This window comes from Accipiter gentilis, chromosome 9, assembly GCF_929443795.1.
Source record: "Accipiter gentilis chromosome 9, bAccGen1.1, whole genome shotgun sequence".
NCBI classification, from domain to species: Eukaryota; Metazoa; Chordata; class Aves; order Accipitriformes; family Accipitridae; genus Astur; species Astur gentilis.
Window position 1 is genome coordinate 5222566 of NC_064888.1, and position 26705 is coordinate 5249270.

At 44.2% G+C, this 26705-nt stretch overlaps 2 protein-coding genes across 8 annotated transcripts in view; one reads left to right on the plus strand and one right to left on the minus strand.

Annotated features, from left to right (window-relative positions):
* The window catches only part of P4HA1 (prolyl 4-hydroxylase subunit alpha 1), a 41100-nt gene extending 26175 nt beyond the window's left edge, over window positions 1–14925 (minus strand). For 3 of the 5 annotated variants that reach the window (XM_049811045.1, XM_049811049.1, XM_049811044.1), the window contains exons 1-3: window positions 4191–4307; window positions 3193–3289; window positions 519–670 (exon numbers count right to left, since the gene is read on the minus strand). In XM_049811045.1, the coding sequence (XP_049667002.1) occupies window positions 519–670; window positions 3193–3289; window positions 4191–4278 (337 nt within the window). In that variant the 5' untranslated portion in view covers window positions 4279–4307. Of the gene's footprint in view, window positions 1–518; window positions 671–3192; window positions 3290–4190; window positions 4308–11666; window positions 11704–14906 lie in introns of those variants that run through there. The other 2 variants (XM_049811048.1, XM_049811047.1) reach the window with 2 other exon arrangements.
* A 2982-nt stretch (window positions 14926–17907) lies between these two features.
* On the plus strand, window positions 17908–26074 carry NUDT13 (nudix hydrolase 13). 3 transcript variants are annotated; one of them, XM_049811081.1, is made up of 9 exons: window positions 17908–17968; window positions 19513–19624; window positions 20508–20647; window positions 21298–21405; window positions 21782–21888; window positions 22808–22933; window positions 23157–23268; window positions 23911–24065; window positions 24644–26074. In XM_049811081.1, the coding sequence occupies exons 2-9, from the start codon at window positions 19542–19544 to the stop codon at window positions 24836–24838; spliced, it is 1026 nt and encodes a 341-aa protein (XP_049667038.1). In that variant the 5' UTR covers window positions 17908–17968; window positions 19513–19541; the 3' UTR covers window positions 24839–26074. The 3 variants fall into 3 exon arrangements, with proteins under 3 accessions (XP_049667038.1, XP_049667039.1, XP_049667040.1); XM_049811082.1 differs by lacking the exon at window positions 21298–21405; XM_049811083.1 differs by lacking the exon at window positions 19513–19624 and having other exon boundaries at window positions 17937–17968.
* The last annotated feature ends 631 nt before the right edge of the window (window positions 26075–26705 follow it).

The following is a 26705-nucleotide window of genomic DNA, read 5'->3' on the forward strand; positions in this document are numbered from 1 at the left end:
ATGTTTATGCTAATTCAGATCAGTTTCACAAATGCTCAGTCTCTGCCAACATTCAGGTTTTGAGCCATCACACCTTAAAAACTCTGGGCATATCAGCAGCAACAGCACCTGACCATACACAGACAGCCCCACATGTCTTGTACTCAGAAGAGTTTCATTCCCTTTTTTCTGTTCAATGGAGTCATCACACTTAGAGATGAAATTTCCTAATATACTAGTTTGATGGAAGTGGGAGAGTACATGAAGCAAGGCCCGATCCCTTGCAAAATTTAAAGCATCCAAGGAGATTATTCAGTTTAAACATCACAGTTTTCTGAAATTTTTGTAAAGCTCAAATGATAGCACAGTGACAGCAAAATGGCAGGCCTTCCAGGGTTAATTTTTATGAAGGCACCTCAAGAGCAGACTTACAAATCTAATCAAACCATGACATGTGAAAGACATAGTAATGCACTGTAAAGACAGACAAGTAAATGCAATTATAATAGGATCCCTGTTCTTACTATAGGTACACTTACCATCTGACATGTCCTTCAGAACCAGGCTCTCCAGCTCACCCCACTCTGTGTTAAGCCGTTTCATCAACTTGAATGCATTTACAGGATGTCCCAAAAACCCCTCTGGGTCTTTCGTAGCAGTATCTGTCAGCTGATCCAATTTCTCTGCCCATCTATAGTGAAAATATACATTCATTAAAGTCTCTTGTAAAAGTCTGCCAACACACTATAAAACTGATTTCAAGCTACTCAACAGTCTTTGCTAATACAAAACCCAACACAAATTGCAAGCTTTTATATTACCTACATATAAAGCTCTCCTAGAAAGAACAAAAGGGCCTTTTTTTCTTTTTTTTTTTAAATCTTCCTCAGCTGCAGCCTACATCTCATGTTGCTCTTGTGGTCTTTGTTGGAATGCTGCTGAATGAACTCCTTCCTACAAATACCAAATGCAGTAAGCCAGCAGTTCCATTATGAGTTTTCACGCAGGCCTAATCAAAAACAACACTTCACCCACGTTTGATCTTTTATTTTTAAATGCTTTTTTTCTAAACTTTTTTCTAAAGTTTACAAAAAAGGTAGTCCAATGCTTACCTTAAATTATTTTACTGTTAGACACACACTCTTAAATCTATAAGACCCTTGCCTCCCACCACAAAACTGCCTTCCATAAGGTAAGCTTGTATTGAGAAACATGTAGTTCTCATGCTCCCAAATGAGGAGCCCAGATCAACTTTCTGGTGCTCCAGTTCTGACTCCACAGACCTCTCTTAACACTGTCAGCGACACAAGCCATTCACAACTCCAATGCACTCTGAAACAAGCACACCTTTCAACAACTACTGCTGTTCACGTGTGGTTTTAATGGAAACATCCAGGGAGTCTGCTCCAGTCTCAAGTCAGGAAGCACATCAGCCATGCTTTAAGCACCAGTGCTGTGTTACTGCATGTCTGCAAAACAACCAAACTTCCCCTCTCTATCAAAAACAATGCAGATCTAGAACATGAAGATGTGTAACAACGCCCTGAAAACAGGATAAATTAAAATTTAAAAAGCCACACCCCACATAGAATACCAAACATCAACACCAATATAAAGCAAATACAAAATCTATAGCCTGGAGGGAAGTCCGTACGCAAGCTGGCATTCAGCTTGTTCCAGAATACAGTATGCCTGAATTAAGTTTGCCTGCTTTACCCAAGACATGCCACTGTTTGCATTCACTCTTCCCACATTGTCTTTAGCTGCTTTCCTGTGCTCTGACAGCCCCTGTCTGGGTTCTTGCCAGCAGCCACATGAGTGAAGGGGTTCCCTCCAAAACAGAGCACTCAAAGCAATTCCATGGACTCCAGCTTCTAGCAAGCTGAAGACCGAAGAAACCCATTTCCACAAATTGTGCATTCACATTGCACACAGTCAGATCCATCATATATCTCCCACTGCATGACTATCAAACCTAACGAGCAGCTGAAAGTCACTGCAACCATGAGCCACAACTGCAAGGCCCGTATTTCTTTGAAGTAGTTTCTGTTTCATAAAAGCCTCCACCACAAGCCACCCACAAGGCATGAGCCATCCTCCACATTTCAGTGAATTACCAATTTTCACTGAGTTTAAGTCAACACAAGTTATCAATAGCCTTCAGCCAAAGTACAGAGCCCAACAAACTCAAACGATGCTGGCATTTTTTCCAGGTTCTTCCATCTCTCTGTGACAGTTATTTTAACTTGTCTAACCTGACAGCAAGCACCTCTAATATAATAAAAACAGAGCTGCAATGCTCATATGATAAGCTGTATTCACATGCTTTTGGATATCAAGTCAGCATGCTCCCATCTTAATTTGTAGCTGTAAAGAATATACTTACAACATTCCAAACCTGTCAGCAATTCCAACTCTGTATTTTAAGTGATAAAAATAAATACAGTCCGACCGAAGTCCTGAATGGTAGAATATAATCCACAACAGCTAAAATAAAATTCATGCATCTCTCTAAGACTGTTTAAACATCCTCATGACAGATTTATACACATATTTGAAAGCCAGGAAATCATCCTGTTCAGTGATACAAAATTTTTATTTCTAGCTCCGATAGAGTCTGACATATTGGGCTCTGGTCCTCACAACTATAGAGCCGAGCAACACAGTAATGGCAATGGTCAGGTCTCTTGTTATTTTTAAAAGCAGTAAAGAAGATTTGTTTTGCTTTATTTCACTTTTAAATCTAAACATAGCACATAGAAAGAGACTCCACTCTTGTAGCAGGTTATCACTATTCATTGATTAGCCACTCATGTGCAATATGGCCACATGAATGCTTTTTAGCACTTTTACATCTAGCATATCATTGCAGTCCTTGTAACGCTCATTTGGAGACTTCTTGGGTTTTAGTTTCCACTAAACAAACTGCCATTCAAAGAACTACATCATCTTGGGAATTACGAGTAAGCAGGAGTCCCAAAGTGAAGGTATCATACAGAAAGGGTGTTGATTAGATCTTGTCGTTAGAAAGCTCCATAAAACAAAGCAATGGCTCACAGATAATAACTTAGGACAAAAACCCAGAAAAAACTGCTGGTTTAAGCCTTGCCTCAGAGGAAAAATTCCACAAATTTAATCAGCCTTGGGAAGCACTTTTTACATAAGGGTGGACTCAAATTATTAACTATTGGCATTATGAAACAAGCTACTTACTTTTTGATCTGTTCCAGCTTGCTTTCTTCTGCCTTGATGTAATCTTTCAGTGACACCACCAGATCTTTTTCTGTATTAATTAAGTCTGTCATATGACCTAGAAAACAAATGGAAAAAACAAAAAACCTGAGAATTAGAGGCATTCTTTCTCTCTTCTGCTTTCTTCTCCTCTTCAACTCTTTCTTCCCCGAAGTCCCTCTGCATTTGCTTAAACAATCCTAAAGAAGAATTTAGGTAAGGCTTCTTGCCTCTTGCCTTTTATTTTTTTTTTAAGGAGAAAATCTCATGTTGGACCAAGCTTGTTGCCATGGAAATTAACGTAATATCACATATTTATTATTAGAACTAATTTAGGATTCATTTGGAAAAGGAAGTAGCTCGCAAGAGAGTAATCTTTCATCCAAGCATACATAATGTAGAGCAAATAAAGACAAAGCTACAGAAACATAAAGCCTTCATGTTTGATATACAATACTAATCCAGTGTTTTATTTTTAAGATTACTTGCATGACTTCAATGGGTCCCCTAACAGACTCTGTTATTAATTAATAATTGCTTCATTTCCTGCAAAGAGGCAGCTGAACTGGTTCATCACAAAGTGATACAGTCCACATCTTCAGCTGTGTCACAGGCCATCAGAACCCAGGAGAGAGTACACTGACATACAGGTATCATTATGTATCCTTAACAGCTGTTTCACTTGCTTCTACATATGTGCAACAGTCCACACCAAAATTTTCTTTAAAATACAATACCTATAAGAATACATGATGAATACAAAGCCTAGCCTGGGTCATTAGACTAACTGGACTGACTTAACTCAAAGCATGTTTCTCCCAAAAGAAGGAAGTCAATAAGGTCATAAGACCTAGTAAATGGATTTAGTTCTGTACCAATTAAAGCCTTGGATGCCATTAACACATTATTGCAGAATCAGTTTTGAGAGCCGTCAAGACATTCTTTTGGCTATGCAGCATATACACCAAAGCATGTCTTACCAATGGAAGTGAAGAAGTCCGTATGGGCGTAAGAAAAAGGCAGCAGAAGTCCCAGGGCTATGGTATACCAAATCTTGTTGAATGCCATAGTTCAATAGCTGTCACCTCACCACGTACCTATGAAAGAAACATAAAGTAGGTAAAAAATCCCTACTCACCAGACAGTTGAATCTACCTTCAAAACAGACAGCTTATTCTCTTGGGGCTGCCACTAGTTCTTGAGGTAGCAGAATCTTGATAAGCTTGAGCAGCTCTCACAGAGGACTGATGCCCTTCTGCAGACTTTCTTATTTGTCTTGTGTGGTAAAAGAAAAAAGAATAGCTTGGAGACAGGGTCTTCACAAGCACTCTTCATCTTTTTGACACCTAAGACACACTGCAGATACAGCTGCTTCACAAAAAGCACCAAAATCCCCAAGATCAAACACTGAAAAAACCCATAATACCAAGTTAAAATACAGATTATCAAGTTCATCCATCCAACAACAACAAAAAAGTGTCCTTTGATCAGTCAGAAAGATGCCAGTGGAAGAGGTCTAAAAGAAAACCCTACACAACCAGTCCGAGTAAGTTACTTGCATGCTCCTGCTCTTCAGCTGCCACCATCATGAAGCCAGCCTCCGTACATGATACAAAAGGCTTTTCTGTCAGCTAGTTCATAGTTAGTCCCTTGGATAAGTCCATAGCAGGCTCACAGGCAGTGCTTTCTCCCACAAACAGCTGCCAAGCTCTCAGGCTTTCAAGATCCTGAACCCTTTTAGGAGACTAAGATTTCTTCACTACTGCATACTTTAAAAGTAATCATGCTGTCTTGGAATTCACAAGATTTACTTTTTTCCAAACACAAAAGCTTAAACTCTCACGTATTGCATCTGCTCAGAAAAATTGAAAACAACCATGTGTACTAACAGAAAATGTTTTACAAGTCTTCTAACGGTAAGACAACTAATGAAGAAAGACAAAAAGAAAAGGGAAAAAAAATCACAAAGCAAGTCCAGCTACAAAGTGGCTCGGCCTATTTAGCAAAGAAAGCAATATGCTTTTGATTGAGTTGACAGTACTGGTAGTGAACAACAACATAAAACCAGGTGTGCCATTTGCACAAGGAAGGTATAAACAAAATCAGGGAAGTGCAAAAGTCAGACCCCCAAAAAATTATCCCATCCACAAGTGAAGGTATTAACAGGAAAACACTCCCTTGACTCCAGAGGTCAGGATCTCTTCTCATATTGCACCTGAAGGGTCAGGAAGCAGTTCCCTCCTTTCTGTTCCACCTCTAGCACTACAGAAAGCAGTACTCGGGGTTAGATTTACTGGCTCTGTGAACAGCCTCTTGGACAGGGCAAGCACAGTTTCACTGCCACTAACAGGAACAGGAAACTCATACAAGCCTGGAAAAACAGCACAATCTCCAACTCTTGTAAATCATCTGAAATCTGCACAACCACAACTGAAGGGCTAAAACATTCTGACACGTTCATCAGCAGAAAGTAAGTTGTAAAGTAAAAATTTGGAGAGGGAAGCCTGGAGTCCTGCTTTTTCCCCAGCCGAGTCAGGCGCCTCAGCCTCTCCAATGCTCTAAACCAGCCCTGCTATCCACAGCAGCATTCCTCACCTCCTCCTTGTTTGCTCGTCCCCTCCTCAGGCAGCCACGCAACAAGCTGAATCAGCCTATTTCAAACACAACTAATTAAAAAAATTCCCCCCCCCAAGCTCACTTCACCCTAAGTTCAATTCTGATAAAGTTCACTATATAGCCATGCAATATCCATGCCAGTAGAAGAGGGAAATTTGGAAGCAGGAACTGGCAGCCAAAGACGGCAAAGGAAAGCAAATTATTGTTTCTGGTAGCAGCACAGGTTTAATTCATTTGTGAAACGCCAGCCCTAAACACAATGAACAAATATACAACCCTGTAGCCAGCCTGTAACACTTACCTAGTTTGCAGCATAAACCAGGGATCCTGGTAAGATCTATACAACCACATCTACCTCTTCTGTAACTAACGTCGGTCTCATTAAACAAGAACTCCAATTGCTGTAAATTAATGGGTCACATCTGGAATCAACTTTTCTGGCTGGCACATTTCTTTTCAGCCTTTACTTAAAAGAACCTGTATCCATATGCACAAGACGCTGATGTGTACCTGCGCTGTTATTAAAAACACTGCTGAATTCGTATTTTGTTCTGCAAAAAGCCAAGTGCCTCCTGCTCATTCAGCACTCAAGCCAATACATCTGTGAATCAATTACAAAGCACAAACAGTTCTACTATAGGATAAATATTTGCCAACATTATCAGGACTCAGAATTTATCGAGCTATTTGTTTACTGCACCCAGTAAAACACAAGGAAAGATTCAGAAAGTTTACTTTTTACTAGTAATCACTATGAAACTTTTCTAAAATACAAACAAACCAAACAAAAAACCCACCAAAAAGGTGATGAAAACTATGTCTCCTCTCCACCTATGGCTCTTGGTGACAGTATTCCATCTCACATGATAGAAGGATGCCTTAAAGCCTGCTTGAGTAGCACGTTTTGGACACAGTTTTTCCTCTTCTCTACCTGCCCTTACAACCTGCTCCAATACTGGGCTGACTCCAAATGCAGTTGCAACCCTACTCCCTCCTCACACCTTCACAGGCATACAGCAGAATGAGTGAGTAGTAATGGTCACAAATGGCAACAAGGGAAATTCTAAGCAGGTACTTTTTCTAAAAAAAAAGTCTCTCACAGTGACAGCAGATAGGCACTAGAAAAGGTTGCCCAGAGAAACTGGATTTCCTATTCTTGGAAGAATTTCAAAACTAAATGGGACAAGCCCATGTGCAGCCTAACCTAACCTCCAAGCTCAGCCAGCTTCAAACAGGAGGTTAGGCTAGATGACGTCCAGAGGTCACTTCCAACTTCATTTTTCTTTCCTTTTGCAGTCTCCAGATTTTCTGTCATTTGCAAGGACTCAGACTCCTGTAATAGCTTTCAGCCACCCAAGATTACTTCCCTCCCAGACGGAATTCAGAGAGCTGGAAACAGAGCCCAAGGCAGCGGCCAGCCAAGCTTTCACTGCCCTAACAGCAGTTGCTAAGTAGCACGGCTTTCAAAACTACTTCAGAAGGATCAGCTACAGGTTCCCAAATCAAAGAAAATAAAGCTCACTTAAGATAGATGCTGGAAACCTCTTAGACGCACAAGCTGCCAAATAAGTAGGCTTAATTTCTTCCTGTCAGTGACATGAAGTAAAACAAGATGAAAATCCTCTCTACATTACTCCTGTCAGTCTGACTCTCCTCCTCAGCCGTGTCCCTCAGGCAAACACAAAGATGGCAGCTGAACATCTCAGAGGAGGGAATCTACTACCTACACACAGAAGTGGGAGTCCAGCTGACAGCTTCAACACTGGAGCTTCCTGACTTCCTGTAAGAAGTACATTTGCTAAGCTTTGAAACAGTAAAACATGGTAGAGAAAAAAAAAATTGATGGGAAAAAATAGCAAAGAACAAACATGTAGATGCAAGTAAAACAAAGCAGCAATTAGACAAATGATACTGCCAAGCGCAGCACAGGATTCCCCAAACAGCAGGGATAGACAACAACTGCCACTTCAAATGATGAAACTCGGAGGCAGATTTTTTTTTTTGAGGACGTTTAAAGAGTTCAGCTCTGCTCTACAAGTAGAAACAACGTGCAAGAGTCATAGGAGAGCAGAGGTACATGTAGCATCCACGCAAGCAGAAGAAAAAGTGAAGTTAAGACAAACTACAGAGAGTGATAGAACCTCATAACAATCAAGGTCACGCTAAATTGGTGATGGAAGACTGAAGCATTTAACTGAAGATGCTTATTATACAAGTCTCCTCACTTCCACTTCCAAGCTCCCAGTTGCTTACCAGGATCCAGAAAACAAGATAGAAAATGGGAACTGAGGGGTTACTTCAACATGGAATTATTCTGGAATAGCTTTAACTTAATTCCAAAACAGTTTCTTTATTTAGGTAAGAAATAAGTGACCTACTTAAAATTAAGTCTGCTGCAAAGCCAGGAGTCAAAACTGTATCACCAGGATCCTCAACTTTTGATTTAAGTACTGGTCCACTCTCACAACCCTTACTGTATCCCACTGTATATAAAAAAAAAAAAAAAAAAAAAAAAATCAGTTAAACTGAGCTGAGTTTAGGGAGCAGGGGAAGAGGACAGCACCAGAAATGATAGCTGCTCACTGCACTGAACCTCTCCTGTCTCAAGGACAACTCACATTATAGTCTCGTGACACAACGGGACTGAAAATACTACTCAAAAGGGAAGAACTTTCCCAGAGTAAGTACTAAGTACCAAGAACATTTAGGTGTCATCATTGCTTAACAGTTTCACAGGACAGAATCATTAGAGTCCAGTTCCCTGAGTCCTCTAGCACTTTATATTTAAAGGCCATTTTAAAATTAAGATCTAAACAGGGAGAGAAGAAACATTTTCTAGAATTGCAGCTAACAAAAGAACATGGCATATTTTAGGCTTCTTTTTAAATGACAAAGTTGTAATATAAGAAATCTTGTATATATAAAATATAACCTAGTAAGAGATGAGGATCAGTTTTAAAGTCAAGTGGGTGACGTGTTTTAAGTATCATTTATTGCCAACTTGAAGATAACATTCGTGAGTCTGACTATAGAGCAGCCATGTCTGTACAGAGATTTGTACCCAAGGAACTGAAGCAAGTTTTATCTTGGTTTCTTCCAGACTAAGACTGAATGGACACAGCCCTCTCAGAGCCCACTTGTTTTAACTTTCTAAGCCAAGACAAAGAACGCTGGCGATGGAGCGGAGGACTTATTAGACACAACAAGCAGGAGGCTATCATTCTATTTATCCTTCTGCTCAAGGATTAGCAGAATATCTATAGAGATATACAGAATGTTTTCAGATATTAAGAGCGATTATAAAGAAACCAGGACAATCCCAATGATCACCCGCTGAAAAAGAGTAACAGATCAGAGCTCTTTTAGGCTGAAGCTGTAGCCCAGCAGGTGGTTCTGCAGTAGCAGAAAGCCTGCTCCTCTCGAGGGGAACAGCAAGTTGTTCTGAAGTTATTGCAAGATCGCTGCCTAGAAACACACAGATCAAGTGACAGCAAAGATACTGTTTCAGCACAGACTTTATTTAGGGTCTTTCCTCAGTTAAACAGACACAATTTATCAAGTAAGGTTTTTTCAACAAGTACATTCTTTCGGACCACTTAAAAGTTTCCTTACCTATACCGACCTCAACACGGAGACAGTTTTCCTCCCATAAACCTCTATTTATCCTCAATTCTTCCACAGTGTTATTCATTATCCATCATTTATGTTTTTCAAACTGTACTGGGTATTTTCTAATCTATGTGCACACCTCAAAATCATAGCTTTAAATGCCAGCTTTTAAAACCATTCATTATGCAAAAATCTTTAAATCGCTGCAGGTCAGAGAGCTGCTCTCTCTTCTGGCTCGATGCATAGCTCTAATGCACACACTAACCCTGTTGTTCAACAAAAGTTTCTGCAGCAGCTCCTGTCTCCACACTACCACCTCGGCTCTGCCAGTAGATGACCTGTCGTGTACCCGGGCTACACAGTGAATCAGCAAATGGAACTAATCCACATCAGCTACTTTCTGCTTGGAGGCGAGGTAGTGATTTTTCCCCCCATACACTCACTTCTGATTTGGTTTATCAGATGTACCACCCCGTGTGAACAGCACAGATCAGGAACTGCTTAGAACAGCACTGCCACTGGACAGCAGTTCATGAAACAGTGCTGCTTCTTCAGCTTCTATGTCAACTAACAGCTAGAAGAGATGCGCCTAACTATCCCACAATCAGTGCTTAAATAGCAGAATTAACACTCTTAGCATAGCAAGACTTAGGCACGTTCCTGTTACGTTCAGTCCCAGGAGAAAGAGAGGGAGAAAAAAAAAAAAAAAGAGGAAGGAAAAAAAAAAAGCAGTACTGGTTCTGTCAGCATATAATTAAGCAGCAGCACAGAGTACCCTAGGTCAAATCAAGTGCTTTGCAGTATGGTACAAGACATTCAAATGTATCCAGCAATGATCCAAAAGTACTAACGGGTGTAGAACGGTAAGACAGAGAACATCTCTTACCCTAAAAGCAGGCCTCCGCTTCCCAGACAAACTGGGAACTCATTACCTTTACCTTCCACCCCTGCCAGAGTACTGTATGCATGCTTAGCTGAATAGTCTCTGGCACTGTAAGAAACTGCATTTAACATTTATCTACTTCTTGAAACTGAGAGCTTCTTTCATTTACTAAAACCTTGAGCACCAAATCTTTTACGTAACCAAAACAGGTGAACACTCGAGCGCCTCTGCAATTCCTCTTACTGAATTCAGCAGCAAAAACATGCGTGAAACCATCCTTTTGATACCTTCTCTCTGTAGCCCTGAAGTATCTTCCCTCTAAGAGCATCCAGCTTTTCAGAAGGAAGATTTACTCTAAGCATGTATGACATTTTTACTTTCTCTTCATTCAACAGCATCCTCAAGAATCCATGTTGGGACTTTTTCCTTCTAGCCAGGTTAGAGCCCATTGAGATACCTGCTCAAGGGCATAGCTTACTGCAAAGTTAGATGCAAAATTTCACATAATGCAATTGGCTGAATCCAACCCAACGTAGCAGAGAGAGAAGGAAATCAAGATAAGCCTCATTCCTCACGATGTAACTACTACACACAGCGTCCGTGGTTACAAACACGGTGTGTGACAACGAGCACAGCCCCTTCCGTGCTTACGCGAAGCAACTTTCCATCCATCCACCCAAGCGCGAAATGGTTTCGGTGCCCGAGCGCTCTTCACCTCCCGACACAGCACAAACAAACGGGTCATCAGCGGCACGCAGCTCCCTTCATACAGCAGCACCAGCCCCCGGTTGGAAAGACGCCGACCAGCCGGTTTCCCGGCGGGTGCCCTGGAGCCCCGGGAGGTGCCACGAAGCCGGCGTGGGACCCCACCTGCGCCGCGCACCCCCACGGGAGGAGGCGGGGGGGGGCGGGGACGTCCGAGCTGCTCGCGGCCACGTTTAAACGCCGGGCGCAGGGAACGGGCCGCACGGCTGCGGCTCCCGGGAGGAAGAGGAGGAGGAGGAGGACGAGGAGGCGGCGGAGGCGGCACTGTTTAGTCTACCAGCCGCGGGGAAGCCGGGCGGGCCGCCTCGGCCCTGCCTGCCGGCGCGACGGCGCCCTCCCGCCCCCCTCCGGAGGCTGCCGGCTCCCGTTACGTAACGGCCGTGAGGGCCGGGGCACCGGCCCCTCGTCGGGAAGGCCGGACGGCGGAGCGCTGCCACGTATCGCCCCCACCCCCGCCCACGTAACGGCCGCCGCGGCCTCCGGACCGGGACGTTCCCCTCAGGGCCCGCCGCGCCGCCTCGTCCCCCTGACCCACCCACACGCCGCCCGCCGCCGGTGAGAAGCGCGGGCGGTCGAGCCTCACCTGAGAGAAGGAGGGGGGCGGGCGGGAGGGGGGCGGCGGCGGCTGACAGGACGGGACGGGGCGCGGAGCGGACGGCGCCGGTAACGGCCAGCCGCGAGCTGCCCAGTGGCGTAACCGACCGCGCGCGCGGCGGGCCCCGCGGAGGCTTTTATAGGCGCCCAGGCCACGCCCCCACCCCGTCCCCCGTCCCGCGCGAGGCGGGGGGGGGGGGCGGGGCGGGCGGGCGCCCGGCGCGCTACGTGAGCTCGGTCACAGCGGCGGCCGCCCCACTGCGCAGGCGCCGCCGGCCTCGCTCCACGTGGGCGCGCGGCCCTCGGGGTCCCCCCCCGCCCCCCACCCCCGGCCCGGAGAGCGCAGCGCTTGGTCGCCACCGGCAAGGAAAACAGCCCCAAACGCGTTTCTTTTTTCTTATTTAGCCACATAGGCGGCAAGAAATTAGTCGAAAAATGGGAACCTCCGCCAGGACGATAAAAAACTGTGAGAAACATTACGCCAAAAGTGGCATTTTGGCAGTAAAAGTTCCCAGAAGAGGCCCCCAAAATGCCCGCAGCCCTGCCCGGCCCCTCGCCCTGCTGCCAGGGCGGTGGAGTCCCACAGGCACCCCCGGCAGCATTCCCTGCCCCCCCCCCAGGAGACGGGTTTTGCTGGAGGGCAGAGCCCGGGGCAGGACCCCCGCTGCCGCCGAGGCCTCGCCAGCCCCAGCGAGGAGGGGGTCGCTTCCGCAGCCCCCGGCCGACGCTTCCCAAGAGACCTTCCAGTCGGCATTTGCTTTCTTGACCGCGGCGGCACCTTGTCGGCAAGTCACGTTGGATGCACAATTCGGTGTCGTCAGCCCCAATTCTCGTTTTGGGAGCGAGCCAGCTCTCCTCCTCTCCTCGCGCCACAGCTAACGCTCGCTGAGGGTCATCTCACTTATTTCTAGGGATAATTTTGATTCTAAACCAACCTCGCGCCCCCTGCTCTCCAGCAAGCGTCATCTGCTATATTTTACCACATGGGTTCTGTTCCATCATCCAAGTCCTTGCTGGTGGCCAATACTTTCGCTAGTCTTCTGCAAAACCCAGGTGAAGATGGTTCCAGATTGACGGTACCCTCACCAAGTGCCTCTTCTGAAGCAGCCTCCCCTCCTTCTGAGGCTTCCACCTGAACTTGGCTGACCCCAAAGGCATCTTGCAAGGCAGCATCAAAAGCTGTAGCACGAAGCGGATCACCTCTCACCCCTCTCCGAGAGCTCTCGGCTATCACAGAAAAGACGTTAAGCTGCTTGGATGTGTCTTTCTGCGACAGATCTATGCTGACCGTTCTTTGTTTTCTAGGAGTTCATAAACAAACTAGTTATTTGTTCGTTGTACTTCCAGCATTTCAGTTAGAATCGGGGACATTCATAAGCAATTTTTCCATTCTTTTTAGACGTGGGCTTCAAATGAAGAATCACCTCCTTACTTGCCTAGCCAGCCTGTGATCCTCCTTCTTTTAAGACACACATTTTTGGCCACCCCTAGCTGGAAAGCTTTCACAACGACAGTTAAAGAGTGCTGGCAAAGACATAATGGGGGTCAAAATCCCCACCTAATGCACATTCTTTAGCAGGGCTACTTTCAACTGGCTTAGAGTCACCTAATTCCTAAGAGGTAACTGGAGGTTGCAGCATGATCCGTAACTAAGATTTCTTCCCTGTACCTAAACCGTTACCACAGCTTCAGCTCCCTCAGCAATGTCTTTTGAAGAGCAAACATCACAACATCGGGCGTTATGCCCCATTTTGGGGAAGACTGCGAGATGTGACGTATCTCATGTGAGAAACAAACAACAACATTAAATGAATTTAGTCAGTTCTTATCCAGATGTGGACACAGATGTGTCCACACAGCCGACTACATCGCCAGTACTGTGAGCGCTGCTGCGCCAGAGCAGGAAGAAGGCCAGTTTTTAGTGGAACTATCCGTCAAAAAATAAGCCTTCCTTTCCTCTCGTTTTGGTCGTCTTCCAACAGAAATACAACTCCTACAACTAGCAGGAAACACTGGAATGATATCCAAGCTTCTAGCTGAGGCATCTAGTTAAAGCCCTATTATCCAAAGAGTCCATAATATCTAGCCAGAGATTTAACAGCAGCTTCTAGAGATTTGGCAAAACCTCACACACTGTAGAGGCAATCAGATTCTTTCTAGCGAGATTCACTGCCTTCTCAACATCTTTTGCACTATTCAGATATTTTTAGAAAGTATGGCAGACAGTGGAGAACAACGAGTTTATGAGGATGTTTAGTAGCGGGCTCGCTTGTACTGGTCAGCATGGGGCTGAAGGCAAAGAAATTTCTGCTAAAAGGAGCCCAGGATTTTGGCATCTACCAAGCAATCAAATCAAGAGTTGTTTCCAATAGTCATAGCATCATCTTGCTCCATGAATCTGTCTGTGCCCCTTATCGAGACTTTCTGCCAGTTAGGTAGAAAGCACTTACTCATTTTCTCCTGCCTTCCTCAACTCCAGCATAGTCACTGGACTTGTGCGTAATCACCCACTATCAAATGCTGATGGGGTTGGGTAGCTTCAAGCAGGCCTTAGCAGAGAAATTTGTTACGTCAACACCTTGTTAAGAAGCACTTGCTATCTCTAAGATCAAGTGCAACAGGAACACTTCCTGAGAGAGAACCACAGCAGAACAAGCGGCTTTCAGACTTTCTTTAGGATTTCCAGAGCCCTGTGTATTTTCTAGCAGAAACACTGACTCCTTTCTAGCAAGCGCAAGCCTGACAACGTGCTTCCTTTTCTGAGCAATCCTGTAGAAGCACTCCATAGGTGCTAAGCTGAAGGATACTAAAAGAGAGGTCCATCTAAAACAAGAATGAAGCACAAGAGGCCTCATAAGAACACAACTGTAGTAGCTCACACCAAAGCTTCATTTAACCCGTGCTGCCTGGAGTACTGTCCCAGCCTCCAAACACTTTTAACTTAGGGATTTTCTCAGTCTGATGTGGTCTGTCTATTTAGTAACCCTCAGTGGAGTTCCCCATTAAGTATTTCTCCTGTCTTGAGCTAGAACTGTTTTGCATCCACACCATACTTTACCTAAGGGATGGCAGTTGCGCCATCCCTTAGCCAGGGTGTGGAAAACCACTTGTTTGTTCACTGGGAACGCAGCTCCAGGTAGTTAGATTTGATTAACCACGATCCTGCATGGGATGAGAAAGCGAACAGTTGGTACCTATCCCTTACACAGGCTGAAGTATCAGAGCCTACCTAGTTCCTGGCAGTGGCTGTGCTTCAAGTCGTTGATCATACTCGTCCTCTTTGAACCTTTTCCTGTTTTTCAGTATCCTTTTGGAGACGACGGGCCGTGACCTGCATACGGTGTTTGAAGACACAGGTGAGTCATCTTTGTATCATAACAAGTTAGCTCACAGTACTGCTTAGCTTTTTAAAGTGTATTAACAACTTAAGTTTACGCTCTGTAAAGGGATGAAGCCTCATATATTTTCATGCATATTAATCAAATGGTGCTAGTCTGCTCCCAAAATGAAGTCATAACCTGTAGTCAAGAGGCTGGATCCTATAATCAGTTATTTTGTGCAGTGCAGCAAATCAGTGCCAGAGCTTGAGGATCTTCCCTAACCAACAGCAGCAAGGAGGGGAAAAGGCAAAAAACCCACATGCTACCCCAATAAGCTGAAATGAGCAAATCCTACTAAAATGTCATTTGGATGAAGTTAAAGCATCTCCACTACACCTGGGCAAGCATTAGGAGCACAGCATGTATTCAGCAGTACCAAATTAAATGGTTTCTTTCCTTCAAGGTCCCCGCCCTGAGTATGAGAAAACTGTAGGAGTCTATCATATGCATAATATATACTACAAGTCTTAACTTTAGAGAAAAGCCAGATTTGGTTAGTTTGCATCTAAAATTTAATGATAGAGGGAAAGACTACTCATTAACTTTCTCTTTAAAGAAGTGGTTTGTCTTTCCTTGGGCTCTTCCTAAAAAAGAAATATTTTTTTACCAAGAGGTTTCTTGTGGCTCGACCATAAGTTTTCAATGTGAGTTTGCTAGTTTTATGTATTTAAAGCAATTAACAGTTGTTTTGCAAGGGCCAGCTGTTAGCAATTCTAATGCTTGTTTCTGCTTATTGGGGGCAGCTGGAAAGACACAAAACAGATCAGCAATTAAAAACAAGATTACTAGTATAACCATTATTAGCCTAGAATTACATTTTCCAGCCACTTCTTTGGCTTGAAAAATCTTTTAACAACTGCTAACACCAATATGAGTATTTTACAAACACAGATTAAAAAAAAAAAATCTTAGCAACATAGGACCAAAGATTTGCCTATTTTGCAATCTTGCCCATGTAAGAGATCACAAGGATTCATTCCCACTGCTTGTGTCCTCCTTGCCTGCTCCTTTTGTTTGCTCTTTGTGCATCAGGAGAGTCTTAGGGATTCACTTCCTCTGGTGGCCTGCCAAAGCTCAAATTAAGTAAGCTACAGGAAGCTGTCAGAGATGCATTTGCATGGCCAGGCCTTCACTTTGCTCACTGGGTTGCGTCTCGAATGGAGTACAGTATCTGCAGGGGACAAATAACAGTTTATAGATGCGATTCACACAACTCAGAGCTCAGCTCAAAAATACTTACAAAGAAGTAACTTGGTGCCGAAGTGACAACTGATATTTGTACTCCTTAAATTAAATAATTATGTGAATAAATGACAAGGAAGCCTCTGTTATTTTCAGAATCATCTCCCCTGCTTATATAGTGTGGAAATATTTAATTGGGTAATGTGCAATCACAAGCAGGTGTATGGACCCTTGGAGAAGGCACAAGGAATCTCTCACAAACTGCATAGCTTCTTACCAGTCAGATCCGTCACAGAAGTGACTCTAATCTTGTCTTCTCTGCATAGCTTCACACAGCACTGAGGCCAGCTATACACAATTGGGCTAATCCATGGGTTTTTTCAGCTGCATATAGCAATGAGAGGCTACAGCACTGCACTGCCTTCAAAGTAGTCTTCACACTGCAGCGTAGTGCTCTGGCTTTTAATCCTTCATGTGGATAGGGGTGCACTTACCAAATGACGGATTGCTTTGGGCTAAAGAAGGTTGAGAGGCTGTCCCAAGATTTCAGGTCCAAAATATCTTCACCAACTGCTTCCCTCTAAAACCAGCTCTTCTTGCAAGATCCATTTCTGGGGGCACTTAGGGTCAATAAATCCATTAGTTTGTTTTAACAGCAGGGTGGATACTTCCCTTAGAGATTATATTTCAATCCTTTATCTTATTAAGGGAAGATGTGTTTTGTCCATTAATCCAATTAGCCTAGTGGATTAATAAAATTGGGCTTGCTCTGTTTCAGGAAGCACACAAATAGCGGTCAAGCATAATTAAACCTGAACTTGTAAGTAATGCTGTTAACAAGAGTGCTATTTCCCTGCACATTCTATTTATTATTTTTTACAAGCTATGCTCTCAAATTACATGACGTGAATTCTTGATTAGAATGTCTCAATTCATGACCAAAAAGCAAAAGGCTGCCCTGAAAACATTTACTTTCATATGTTTATAAAATTCTCTTTGTGCTAAATATAGGCAGGTAGGTTCCAGCCCAGAATAATGTTTTCAGTACTTGAGAGGAATCTGTTTGTTCAGTTACAAAGGCATGAAAATAATTTGTCATTATTCTGACATCTGTTTTGGCAAAGCGTGCTTTCTGATCAGAGCTATTCACTCACAAATTCAGCTGTGGGTCTGGGTGCTTGAACACTGAACAGCTCCATCCTTTAGATATATACAGCTCTTGGCGTATTTTCCTGTTTGAGGGCATAATGATCCTTAACTTTAAACGATGCTGTTATGTTACTGATACAAAAACCAGAGAAGCTCAGAAGAAAAAAAGAAAAAAGAGAAGGAAACTAACAGGAAGAGACTCCTCTGCTAAAAACAGCTCAAGTTACTGCAGTAGGATTGTTCTCATAGTAACTTCTGCTTGACAAAATACAGCATGTGGGTTTCTGATAGAATGAAGCAGGTGGGGGGGGGGGGGGGGGAAGAGAGTTTACTCTCGGGCAGCCTCACTAACTCCAGAAGTTAATCAAAATCCGGAGCATACAGTCAGCCATCTAGCTTTGCCAAGCTGCAGCCTGTGCAGAACTACATTTCCCAGCGCTCCCAGTGGGGGAAGAGCGACTGGGACCCAGTAAAAGAGCTGCTCTGCTATTTGCTGTAGGAGCAGCGCTTCTTCTAACTGAGGTCAACGTGGGACTCTCATAGCTTGAGACAAACACCACTCCCTTCTGCACAGAGCGCAGTAAGTGGGGAAAACCTGTGGGGAATGGCTGGCCTAGGTCCAACTCCTGCCAGTTGTACAGCGTAGGTGAGGTTTACAGGCAAGACAGGGGAGTCTGGGATGGCCTCCTGAGATCAAGTTTTTACTGTCTCCACCTCTGCGTTTTCAATGATCCTAACGAAAATCTGGCATTGTGGTTCCCAGGAAGGAAGGAAGAGTTAAGCGCCTGCAGATGTTGCAGTTCATTCCATCGTTGCAGGTACAAGCTATTCCTCTTGTCCCCACCCCCGTCACATTCTGCTGCTCATTCCAGAGCAAAGTGCAGAACTCCTCCATTCGCTGCCGTGCTGGAGATTTTCACACACTAGTCTATATGAGACGTGGGGGTGGAGAAGCGATGGACACGTAATCATCACACCACAAAATTGTTTCAGACACGGTCTCTGCTACAGTCGCCGTCCTCGTGTGCGTCTGCCTGAGCCTGCTGGCAGCGTGCCGAGTTCCTGCTGCTGCGGCTGAAGCGCCGAGCAGGGACGCTGATGTTCGCCCCAAGCAGCTGCCACAGTGGGCTTGGCTCCCCTCTATCCCCAGGGATCATCCCGGTGAAGACCACCCTCAGCTGAGACAGTGGGAAAGAGGAATCCAGAGCAGAGATGTCAGAAGCCGCAAGGCAAAACCTCCACGCTGCTCGCTACAGAAACTGCCTCCTCGTAGAGATAGGAGCCTCTACTCAAGCTTGGGAGCCATCATTGACCTTTACCGAGAGGAAGGACTCTCAGACTCTTCTTTGGCACTGGTTACATGTCTGTAAATTGAAGCAAACATTAACTCCCTCCTTAAAGGGCTTCGAGTTCTGTGGCTGAAAAGTGAAATATTCAAAATAATCGTTAAGGATTGAGAATCACAGATAATTTTTGTTTCAGATGAAGGCTAGAGATGGTAGCATTTCTGGCTATTTTCTGACATCCTGAAGCCGAGTTCAAACTGCAGTCTCTGACTGCCTGAGCTGAAAATGTGGTAGGATCCTTTGGCACAAAAAACATTCATGGCTGGAGATGATCCAATTCAGCTGCAACTGCTGTCTCTCGTCTAACTCGGGGAATTCTCTTCCGCAGCTGATATTTTGTCTTTCATTCTCTTCTGGCATCAGTGCCTTTCCCACAGATCTACTGTGTGCTGCAATAGGATGTTCAGTTGGATCAAGGCCGTTACAACAGTGTAGGAAACAAACAAGAGAGCAGCCACCATCACTGCTCTTTTCCCCAGGGATACAAGAGTTTAGGGCAGGAACATTTAATCTAGTCTTATAGCAATGTCTGTAAGACCTGTGCACACTCAACAGATGGAAACAAACTGAGGTATCTTTAAATAGTCTTAAAAATTGCCTGAAACTGGGTTTGATGTGTGACTAGAGACTAAGGCCAAAGTGATAATTTTAGAAAGCAGATGCCAGCATTCTGCAGACTCTGCGAGAGGGAGATTTCTGGTGGCAGTGGGTTATTACACCTTTTAAATCAAACTTAACTTTGTAGGGCCGCTGCATTATATTCTATCCTTCTCTTTAGGCAGAGACGGCTACCTGTAGGTGTCGGTTATGGCTGCGATTTATCAAGCAGTGTATAGAAGAGCTTCCTCTCTCTTCTGCAGGTTACACTCTACCTATGTTAGAAAAATGAGGTAAGTTCTCATCTGATTCTTGCGTACAGTGAGAAGACCAGAGTTTGGCACTCTTGTGTCCACTGTCACAAGCAGCCCTATCTAAATCTAACCCAGGGTTTAATCTTTTAACAGTTCAGCAATAATATAGTAATGTTATGTGAGCTGGTAACAGTCAAAATCTCTCTGTTCCCTTCACCACTGATAAGAACTGGCTCTCTCAGGCTGAAGCTCTGTTAGCGAATGCCTATGCTTGCTGTCCTAGCTAAAGATCTCTTAAAATACAAGGCAGACTTGAAGCGATGCTGCTCACCTCGTTTTAAATACTACTTCAAACAGTCTGAAAGAAGCACATCCTGACACCTTTTTTCCAATGATTGCTTTTCCTAACACAGGCCCTGGCCAGCTGGGCCCTAAGACTTCAGCTGGGTCTTTACCCCTCACATCAGTGTGACAGGTAGAATGTACCCTGCAGTAATGCATGTAGCCTGATGGGAAGCGTATTCAACATCTGAACTGCTCAGTAGCCTTGCCGAACAGGACTTGGAGCCAACCAGATTGGAGGCATAAAAGGGAAGATCAAGGTTTCCTGCACACAAATGATCATGTCTATAAAGCAGACCTCTTGGATTAAGAGACTGGGTTACTGATCTTCTCAGATGTCCAAGACTTGAAGTTGCTTGTGTGGTAGTAAGTATTGCAATATTTTCTGCCACAGAGCACCTTCACTAGAGGCTACAGCCCACCAAAGAGTAGACTCAGCTGTTGACAACTCTAGAAGCATGTGGAATACATAAAATCTGTACTGCCCATTCAGCACCCCTGCTCTGTGCAACATAAATGCATCCAAATAAGCGTAACACAGGTAATCTCAACATGATCTTGAATTCTTTTCTCACTGCAGATACTTAAATGAGCTAAAGGAAGATGACAGCCTTTGTAGACAAGCCCAGACCTCAGGAGCTTTCTACCTCTTTCACAATCTCTCCCCCTTCCTGCAGCAAGTTGGGAAGAAATATTTGGTACCACAGCTCAGTGCAGCAGGTAAGCAGGTGTCTGGAAAGAAACACCTCCTGGATCACACAGCTGAAATGATACAGAGTCATTTGCAATAAGCAACCTCTTACATGGGGGTTGAAAACCTATCAAGCTGTGCAGGAACATTCTGCTATATGTAGCACACTATGTTAACAACCAAAGACTATGTGGAGTGAAAACCTTGGCATGCAGACACAAGCTCCTGCTCTTCACACACACACGGTACTAATGTATACCTGATCTGCTTTGAGATGATCAGTGCTAAACATTTGGGACCATGCCTTTTGAAGAAAAAGGGCTGGCAGGAAAACAAGCAAGGTCTAACCAACAAAGGTTATTTGGCATTATGTAGGACAAGTTTTCTTTGAGAGAAAGGTATTGGCTGGTACAGGACAGAAACAGAATGGACAGCTGCTCCCCAAGCATTACAATATTTGTATCTGTAGCTTCACATGGTCAACACTTCCAACAGCTAGAAGGAAAGCCAGACTTTCAATCTCCATCCAGGTGGGACTGCTTGTCTGGTCCCCTCTCTCACATGGGCACTCTGCCTTAAGCCAAGACTTGTGTGTGCTTTGAAGATGCAGAGAGAGCATCATGGTTGTATGAATTTGCTTTCATCACAGGTTTTTCTTCCCCTTTCCCCTGCTGTTTAGAGATGAAAAGGATCCTGGAGAAATTGAAAGAGACTGAACAGTGGATAGAGAAGTCGGTGCTGATCGGTTGTTCAGACGAGCACGTACCACACTTTGCCCTGGATTTAGGTTGGATGATTCCTCTTCCATCTGTGTCAGCATCATGTTTGATGCACTGAGATGAAGACGCTGCCTAGGCAGCATCGTTAGTCCTTGCTGGGTGAACATTTACTGACAAAGAGGACTCAGTTGAGTCTCTGTAGGAGCTGTTGTGAGCATGGCGGGTCAGAGCCACAGAACTGCATTGCTGTTCCTGTGCGTGTGTTAGTAAAGGTGGGCTGTTGGCAGGTCACTTAACATTTGGGAATGTCACCACTGATGTGATATCACTTCCATGGGAACTTCCAGAAATTGTATACCGGAACAATGAAGGGCGTAAAGTTGGGACAATAACTGCAATTTACTACATCAAAGATTTTTTTGTTGTTGTTGTTTTTTTAAACAGGAGCCTTGGAGAAATCAGTCATTGAGTCTGAACTCAAGGGATCATTTACTGACTTACGGAAAGCTCTCTTCGTAGTGGATGGGAAGGATTCTCCTTTGCTGGCTTCGGTATTGTACAGGATTTTTTACTTTAAGAAGTTGCGATTTCTCACATCTAACGTGTCCCATATTGATTTATGATTTAATATGTATTGTGGAAGTACTTACTGTACACTTTCATTGACCTAGTACAAACACACTATAAATTACAAACAGACTATAAATTACAGCGGTTTTCCCAAATTTGCAATCCTAAAAGCAAGCTGCAACAGAAACAGACAAGTGGCTTAAAAATGACCGCAGTAATTAGTCATTTAGCATCAACCTGCTGTATGTCCAATGTCAAACATACTGATCTTATCAGTAGTCACAGCAATCCCAGTTTGTCTTCATCTTAATAACTGTCAGGCACTAGTTTTCTGTAATCTTCTAGGCAAACTGGATTTCAAGAATGAACTTACAGATCTTCTCTCAGAGCTACTCTTTTAAAACTACTCACTTATAAGCTGTTCCTCTGCAGATGCCCTATGTTTGGAAGCCTTAAGAAAAGACCTGTGTGTGAAAATCAGCTGTCCTGACCCATAAGTAGAAATAGCTGATGTTTCCTTTCCTGCTTTATAATGTTTGTGGTGCTTGGTCTATTTTTCAAGAAGGTATTCAAGGTTGGAGGCTCTTTAGAATAGTTCATTTCCCATTACTACTACCCCTATATCCTAATAAAGAACAACTCTTCCCCACCTTGCCTGAACATGCTCAAATTTGGATGCTAAAGCAAGAAGCATGAAACATCAACTGCAGAATCTGCCATTTTTCAAACCAGTGCTCATACTTAGTTTACCTTTCTGAGGCTTCCAAACATAATCAGAGTTTATCCACATGACTGCATGCTGGGGAGAAGACAGCAACGAATCATTCAGGGAGACCGCTCTGAATCATTTCTTTCACCCAGGTATAAATAAGATTTGTGTTTCTCTCTTGGTGTTCACAGGCCCAGTCCCTTCTTCGGTGGCATGATTCCCACCAGTATTGTAGCAAAACTGGGCAGCCCACTCAGAAAAACTTAGCTGGCAGCAAGCGTGTCTGCCATGCCAGTGGAATAATTTACTATCCACAGGTGAGCACGTGAACAGCAAAGGTAAGCAACGCAGGGTCTCTGTGGCAACAAGCCAATGCTGCTGGGTTGCATGGAGGGGAACCTGTAAAAGGCAGCAGGAGTGCTTTGGGTACTTTTTCTGTAGTGTTCATCCAGTTGACCCCCAGCCGGCTAGGAAAAGCAACAATTTGCAGTTACTTGTTTGGTCTGAACTCCTTGCTTTGCTTTTTGATGCATTTGCTAGATGTCTCCAGCGGTTATCACCCTGGTGTCTGATGGGAGCCGGTGCCTCCTCGCACGACAGCCCTCATTTCCCCAGGGGATGTACAGCAGTCTGTCAGGCTTCTGTGACTTGGGTAAGGCAATCTCTGATCCAGTGTGGTGGCCTCAGACATGCAGAGTATGGGGGCAGAATGGGGGGGACATCAAGCCTGTTCACAGATGAGGATGGAAACATAGATGGTATCACGGAAAAACATAGTGGATCTAAATAGATAGGTGTTGCCATTCAGACAGAATTCAAAATAGCTGAATGTATCTGAAGAGAACGGGAATTTGGGATATATAGCAGTTGCTCTAGTCCCTGATGGTAAATACAAGTATAAGACTCCTCAGGTTAGAACCCTGGATACTTTTTTAGTCCGTTTTGTGTCTAGTGCAGTCTGGCTCAGAAGAAAAACTACAGGCCTCTTGTTACAGGAGGGAAAATAGCTTAAAAAGGGAAATGATGGAGAGAGGCAGCATTGTTCTGTCCACTAGCTGTATATATATAGACAAAGCTAAAAATGTCTCTGATGCCTCTGTTTAAGGGAGGTAAGCATTGTTGAAGAATTTAATTGAGCATCCTGCTGACAAGCGTTTCCAGGTCAGCACAGTCAGAGCTCCTGCATGTGCGGTCAGGGCTGGAACACCTCAGAAATGAGTGTGCCTACATTTTCTTTGCCACGGTTTGCTGCCCTGAGGCCAGGCCATCCTTACCTAACTTTGGTTGCTTGTAGGTGAAAACGTGGAGGAGACAGTCCGGCGAGAGGTGGCAGAAGAGGTGGGCCTGGAGGTGGAGTCACTCTGGTACTCAGCTTCTCAGCATTGGCCCTTTCCCAGCAGCTGCTTACTAATAGCTTGTCATGCAACGGTGAGAGCACAGCAGGCTGAGGTGAGCAGACTCAGGTTTCCCTGAGGCATTTCACTGCCCTCCTTATGTAGCAAAATCTCTTTCAGTCCACAGACATTTAGTTTGGAGAGCATCAGATCCTCTCTAAATGCAGTTTTGTATCGGCTTTCTCTACAAGTGAAGAAAAAACTTCAAAATAATCGTATCTTCTGTTGCAATGTGCCAGATTTTGCACAGGTCACTGTATATATACAAGCCCAGAGCCCAACACCTCTGTATTTTTTTCCTCTGAACTTTGCAGAGGAGGTGCTCTTTGGTATTAATATCGTACTTGCCACAGAACATGCAGATTCTGCCATGTTAATTACTGTGCTCAGTCACTGGTACTTTGCAGGCCAGTGCCATGATGGAATAGGGCGACCTGATTTGTGACTTCCCTAAGGAAATCAAGACAACAAAGCACTGGTAGATAGTAATGTCCCTTCCTGTATTGGCGTCAGCACTTAATTCAGGCATGGATAAAGCACTGTGGGCATTCTAGCATAGAATCTTTGTGGTCACAAGAACAAGCCAGGTACCACTGCCCACATCTGATTTAAGGAACTCTCAATTCTTTCCAGATCAGTATGAACAGCCTGGAACTAGAGGAAGCCCGTTGGTTTGCTCTGGAGGAAATCGTGGAGGGTCTCAAGAGAGAGCCTGGATCTTCAAAGCAAGATGATGGTAGTTTTTTACCCTGGTTCCCTCCCAAACAGGCCATTGCTCACCAGCTGATTTGTGAGTGGGTTAAGCAGCAAACTTCACAGCCGGCTTAGGCATGACTTCATCAAGTCTGCGATTCTACCAGAACAACAAAAGCTCGATACAAAAGCTTCCAAAGTTACTGAAGGCCAAAGTCTGTGTTACAGTGAGGATAGCACCAGGCTGATGGCAGTCTTACACTCAGACACATAGACCTACAAAGCCACTTCTAAACTGATCATCCTCAGACAACTCCATGTACAGTGGATCACCTTTGAGATCCCATGACTTGCAGTAAATGTACAATAAAATTCTTAGTTCCAGAACATCAAACTTACTGTGACCAGCTGCTGCTGTTGCCCAGCAAGCAACCAAACAGTGAGCTCCTGCCACCTACATCCCATTTTCCTCCATTTTATCCACCTTGCATAGATTTCAAATGCACAATTTTTACAGGAAAAAAAAAAAAAAAGGGACAGTGATGCCTTTCAGGGTTCACACTTACATGGATCTGGAAGAACTATAAAAAAATGGAAAAAAACCCCACTGCCTGTACACTCTCCACTTCTTCTGTTCCCCTTCCCATTCAATCTTCCAGTTTGATGTAAAACATCTTTTTTTTTTTTTTTTTGCAAATGTTAAGTGGGCTCTTACTTTGTTGAGATACCTGAGCAACTAAAAATATCTCTAGAGGCACCACTTTCCCCACCAGTAAGACAGTGTTACTTCCATCCCAAGGAAGAGAGAACAGAGCTATCTGGTGGTAGAGAGTGGAAGAGCAAAACCTACATATAAGCATATTAGAAGAACCCAGATAATGCAAAGGTGAGAGGAACTGCTGCAAGGACTGCACTTCTGACAGAGAAAAATCCTGAGAGGCACAATGCCTCTTACTGTGTGCCAAAAGTCTTGCCTGGAGAGCTGGTCTTGTTTTACTGAAGAAATGGTGTCACTTCTCTAGAGGGAGAGTGACAAAGAGACAGGGCAAGGAAAGCTTAGTAAAAGAGACAGATGGAAGGATGTTCAATCTCCTGCTGATTCAGGCCAACAGTTCTTTCTGCCTACTTGGTCAGAGTTCAAATGCCAAGATTGCAAAGCTGTCAGTACAGATACTTGAAGGGGGAACAGGAATGTATCATTGACTGCCACCATTAGGATTCACTGTAGGTGAAAAAGCAGTGGTAAAAATCTGGAGTCATGACACCTAAGCAGTAAGTAAAAAAAAGGCAGCCTTCTCACACCATTGAGACATGCTTTGTTTCCTCAGAGTTAATTTTACTTTAGGAGGTTGGGAGGGGATTCTTTCAGGCCATGGCGGCATGTGCAAACACCTCTCCCACCCCCACTAACTCTGTCAATAAAAGCCATGAGCTGGAGCATGCCTTATCATGTTTGTGAACTCGATCTGTCAGTCATCCTGGTAAGAATGTGCTCTGGTACAGCTAAGGGCATTGCTTCCTCCCCTCCAGCCCAGCCAGACACACAACAGGAGCCCACACACCAGTGAACTAACCTGCAACACTCCTGCATCCAGTTTCCTTTGAAACATGTCTCACTGCCTCTCTTTGTAGTAGTTCGTCCTGCTTTCACTCCAATCACACCATTTTAATTCCCCAGCATTTACCTCTTCCTCTCTCATCTCTGGAATCTGCCATTTTCATTTTCAGCCTCACCCCCTTCTTCCCCTTCTCTGCAGTAAAAGATATTGAACAGTTAGATACCCGCCAGCAAGACATTCCTGCTTCTCATCCTCTTTCCTACTTCTCCTTAATGTCTTCCCAACTCCACCCTTATGTAGTTCATTAACGTGCCCCGAGCTTGCTCCCAGTGTACAACGTCTAGCTCGATGTACTTAGTACTATTTAATATCCACACAAGATCTGTTCTCCCAGTGGCAGAAAAAGGACTAAGAAGTAAAAGCAGCAAAAGGTAGTACTTATG

What these genes read in the sequence shown, in the direction of transcription:
- NUDT13 (XM_049811081.1), top strand. Translation starts at nt 19,542, where the DNA reads ATGGCTGCGATTTATCAAGCAGTGTATAGAAGAGCTTCCTCTCTCTTC. An exon ending in ACACTTTGCCCTGGATTTAG is followed by an intron (nt 21,406 to 21,781) that starts GTTGGATGATTC and finishes TTTTTTAAACAG; the next exon opens with GAGCCTTGGAGAAATCAGTC. An exon ending in GTCAGGCTTCTGTGACTTGG is followed by an intron (nt 23,269 to 23,910) that starts GTAAGGCAATCT and finishes GGTTGCTTGTAG; the next exon opens with GTGAAAACGTGGAGGAGACA.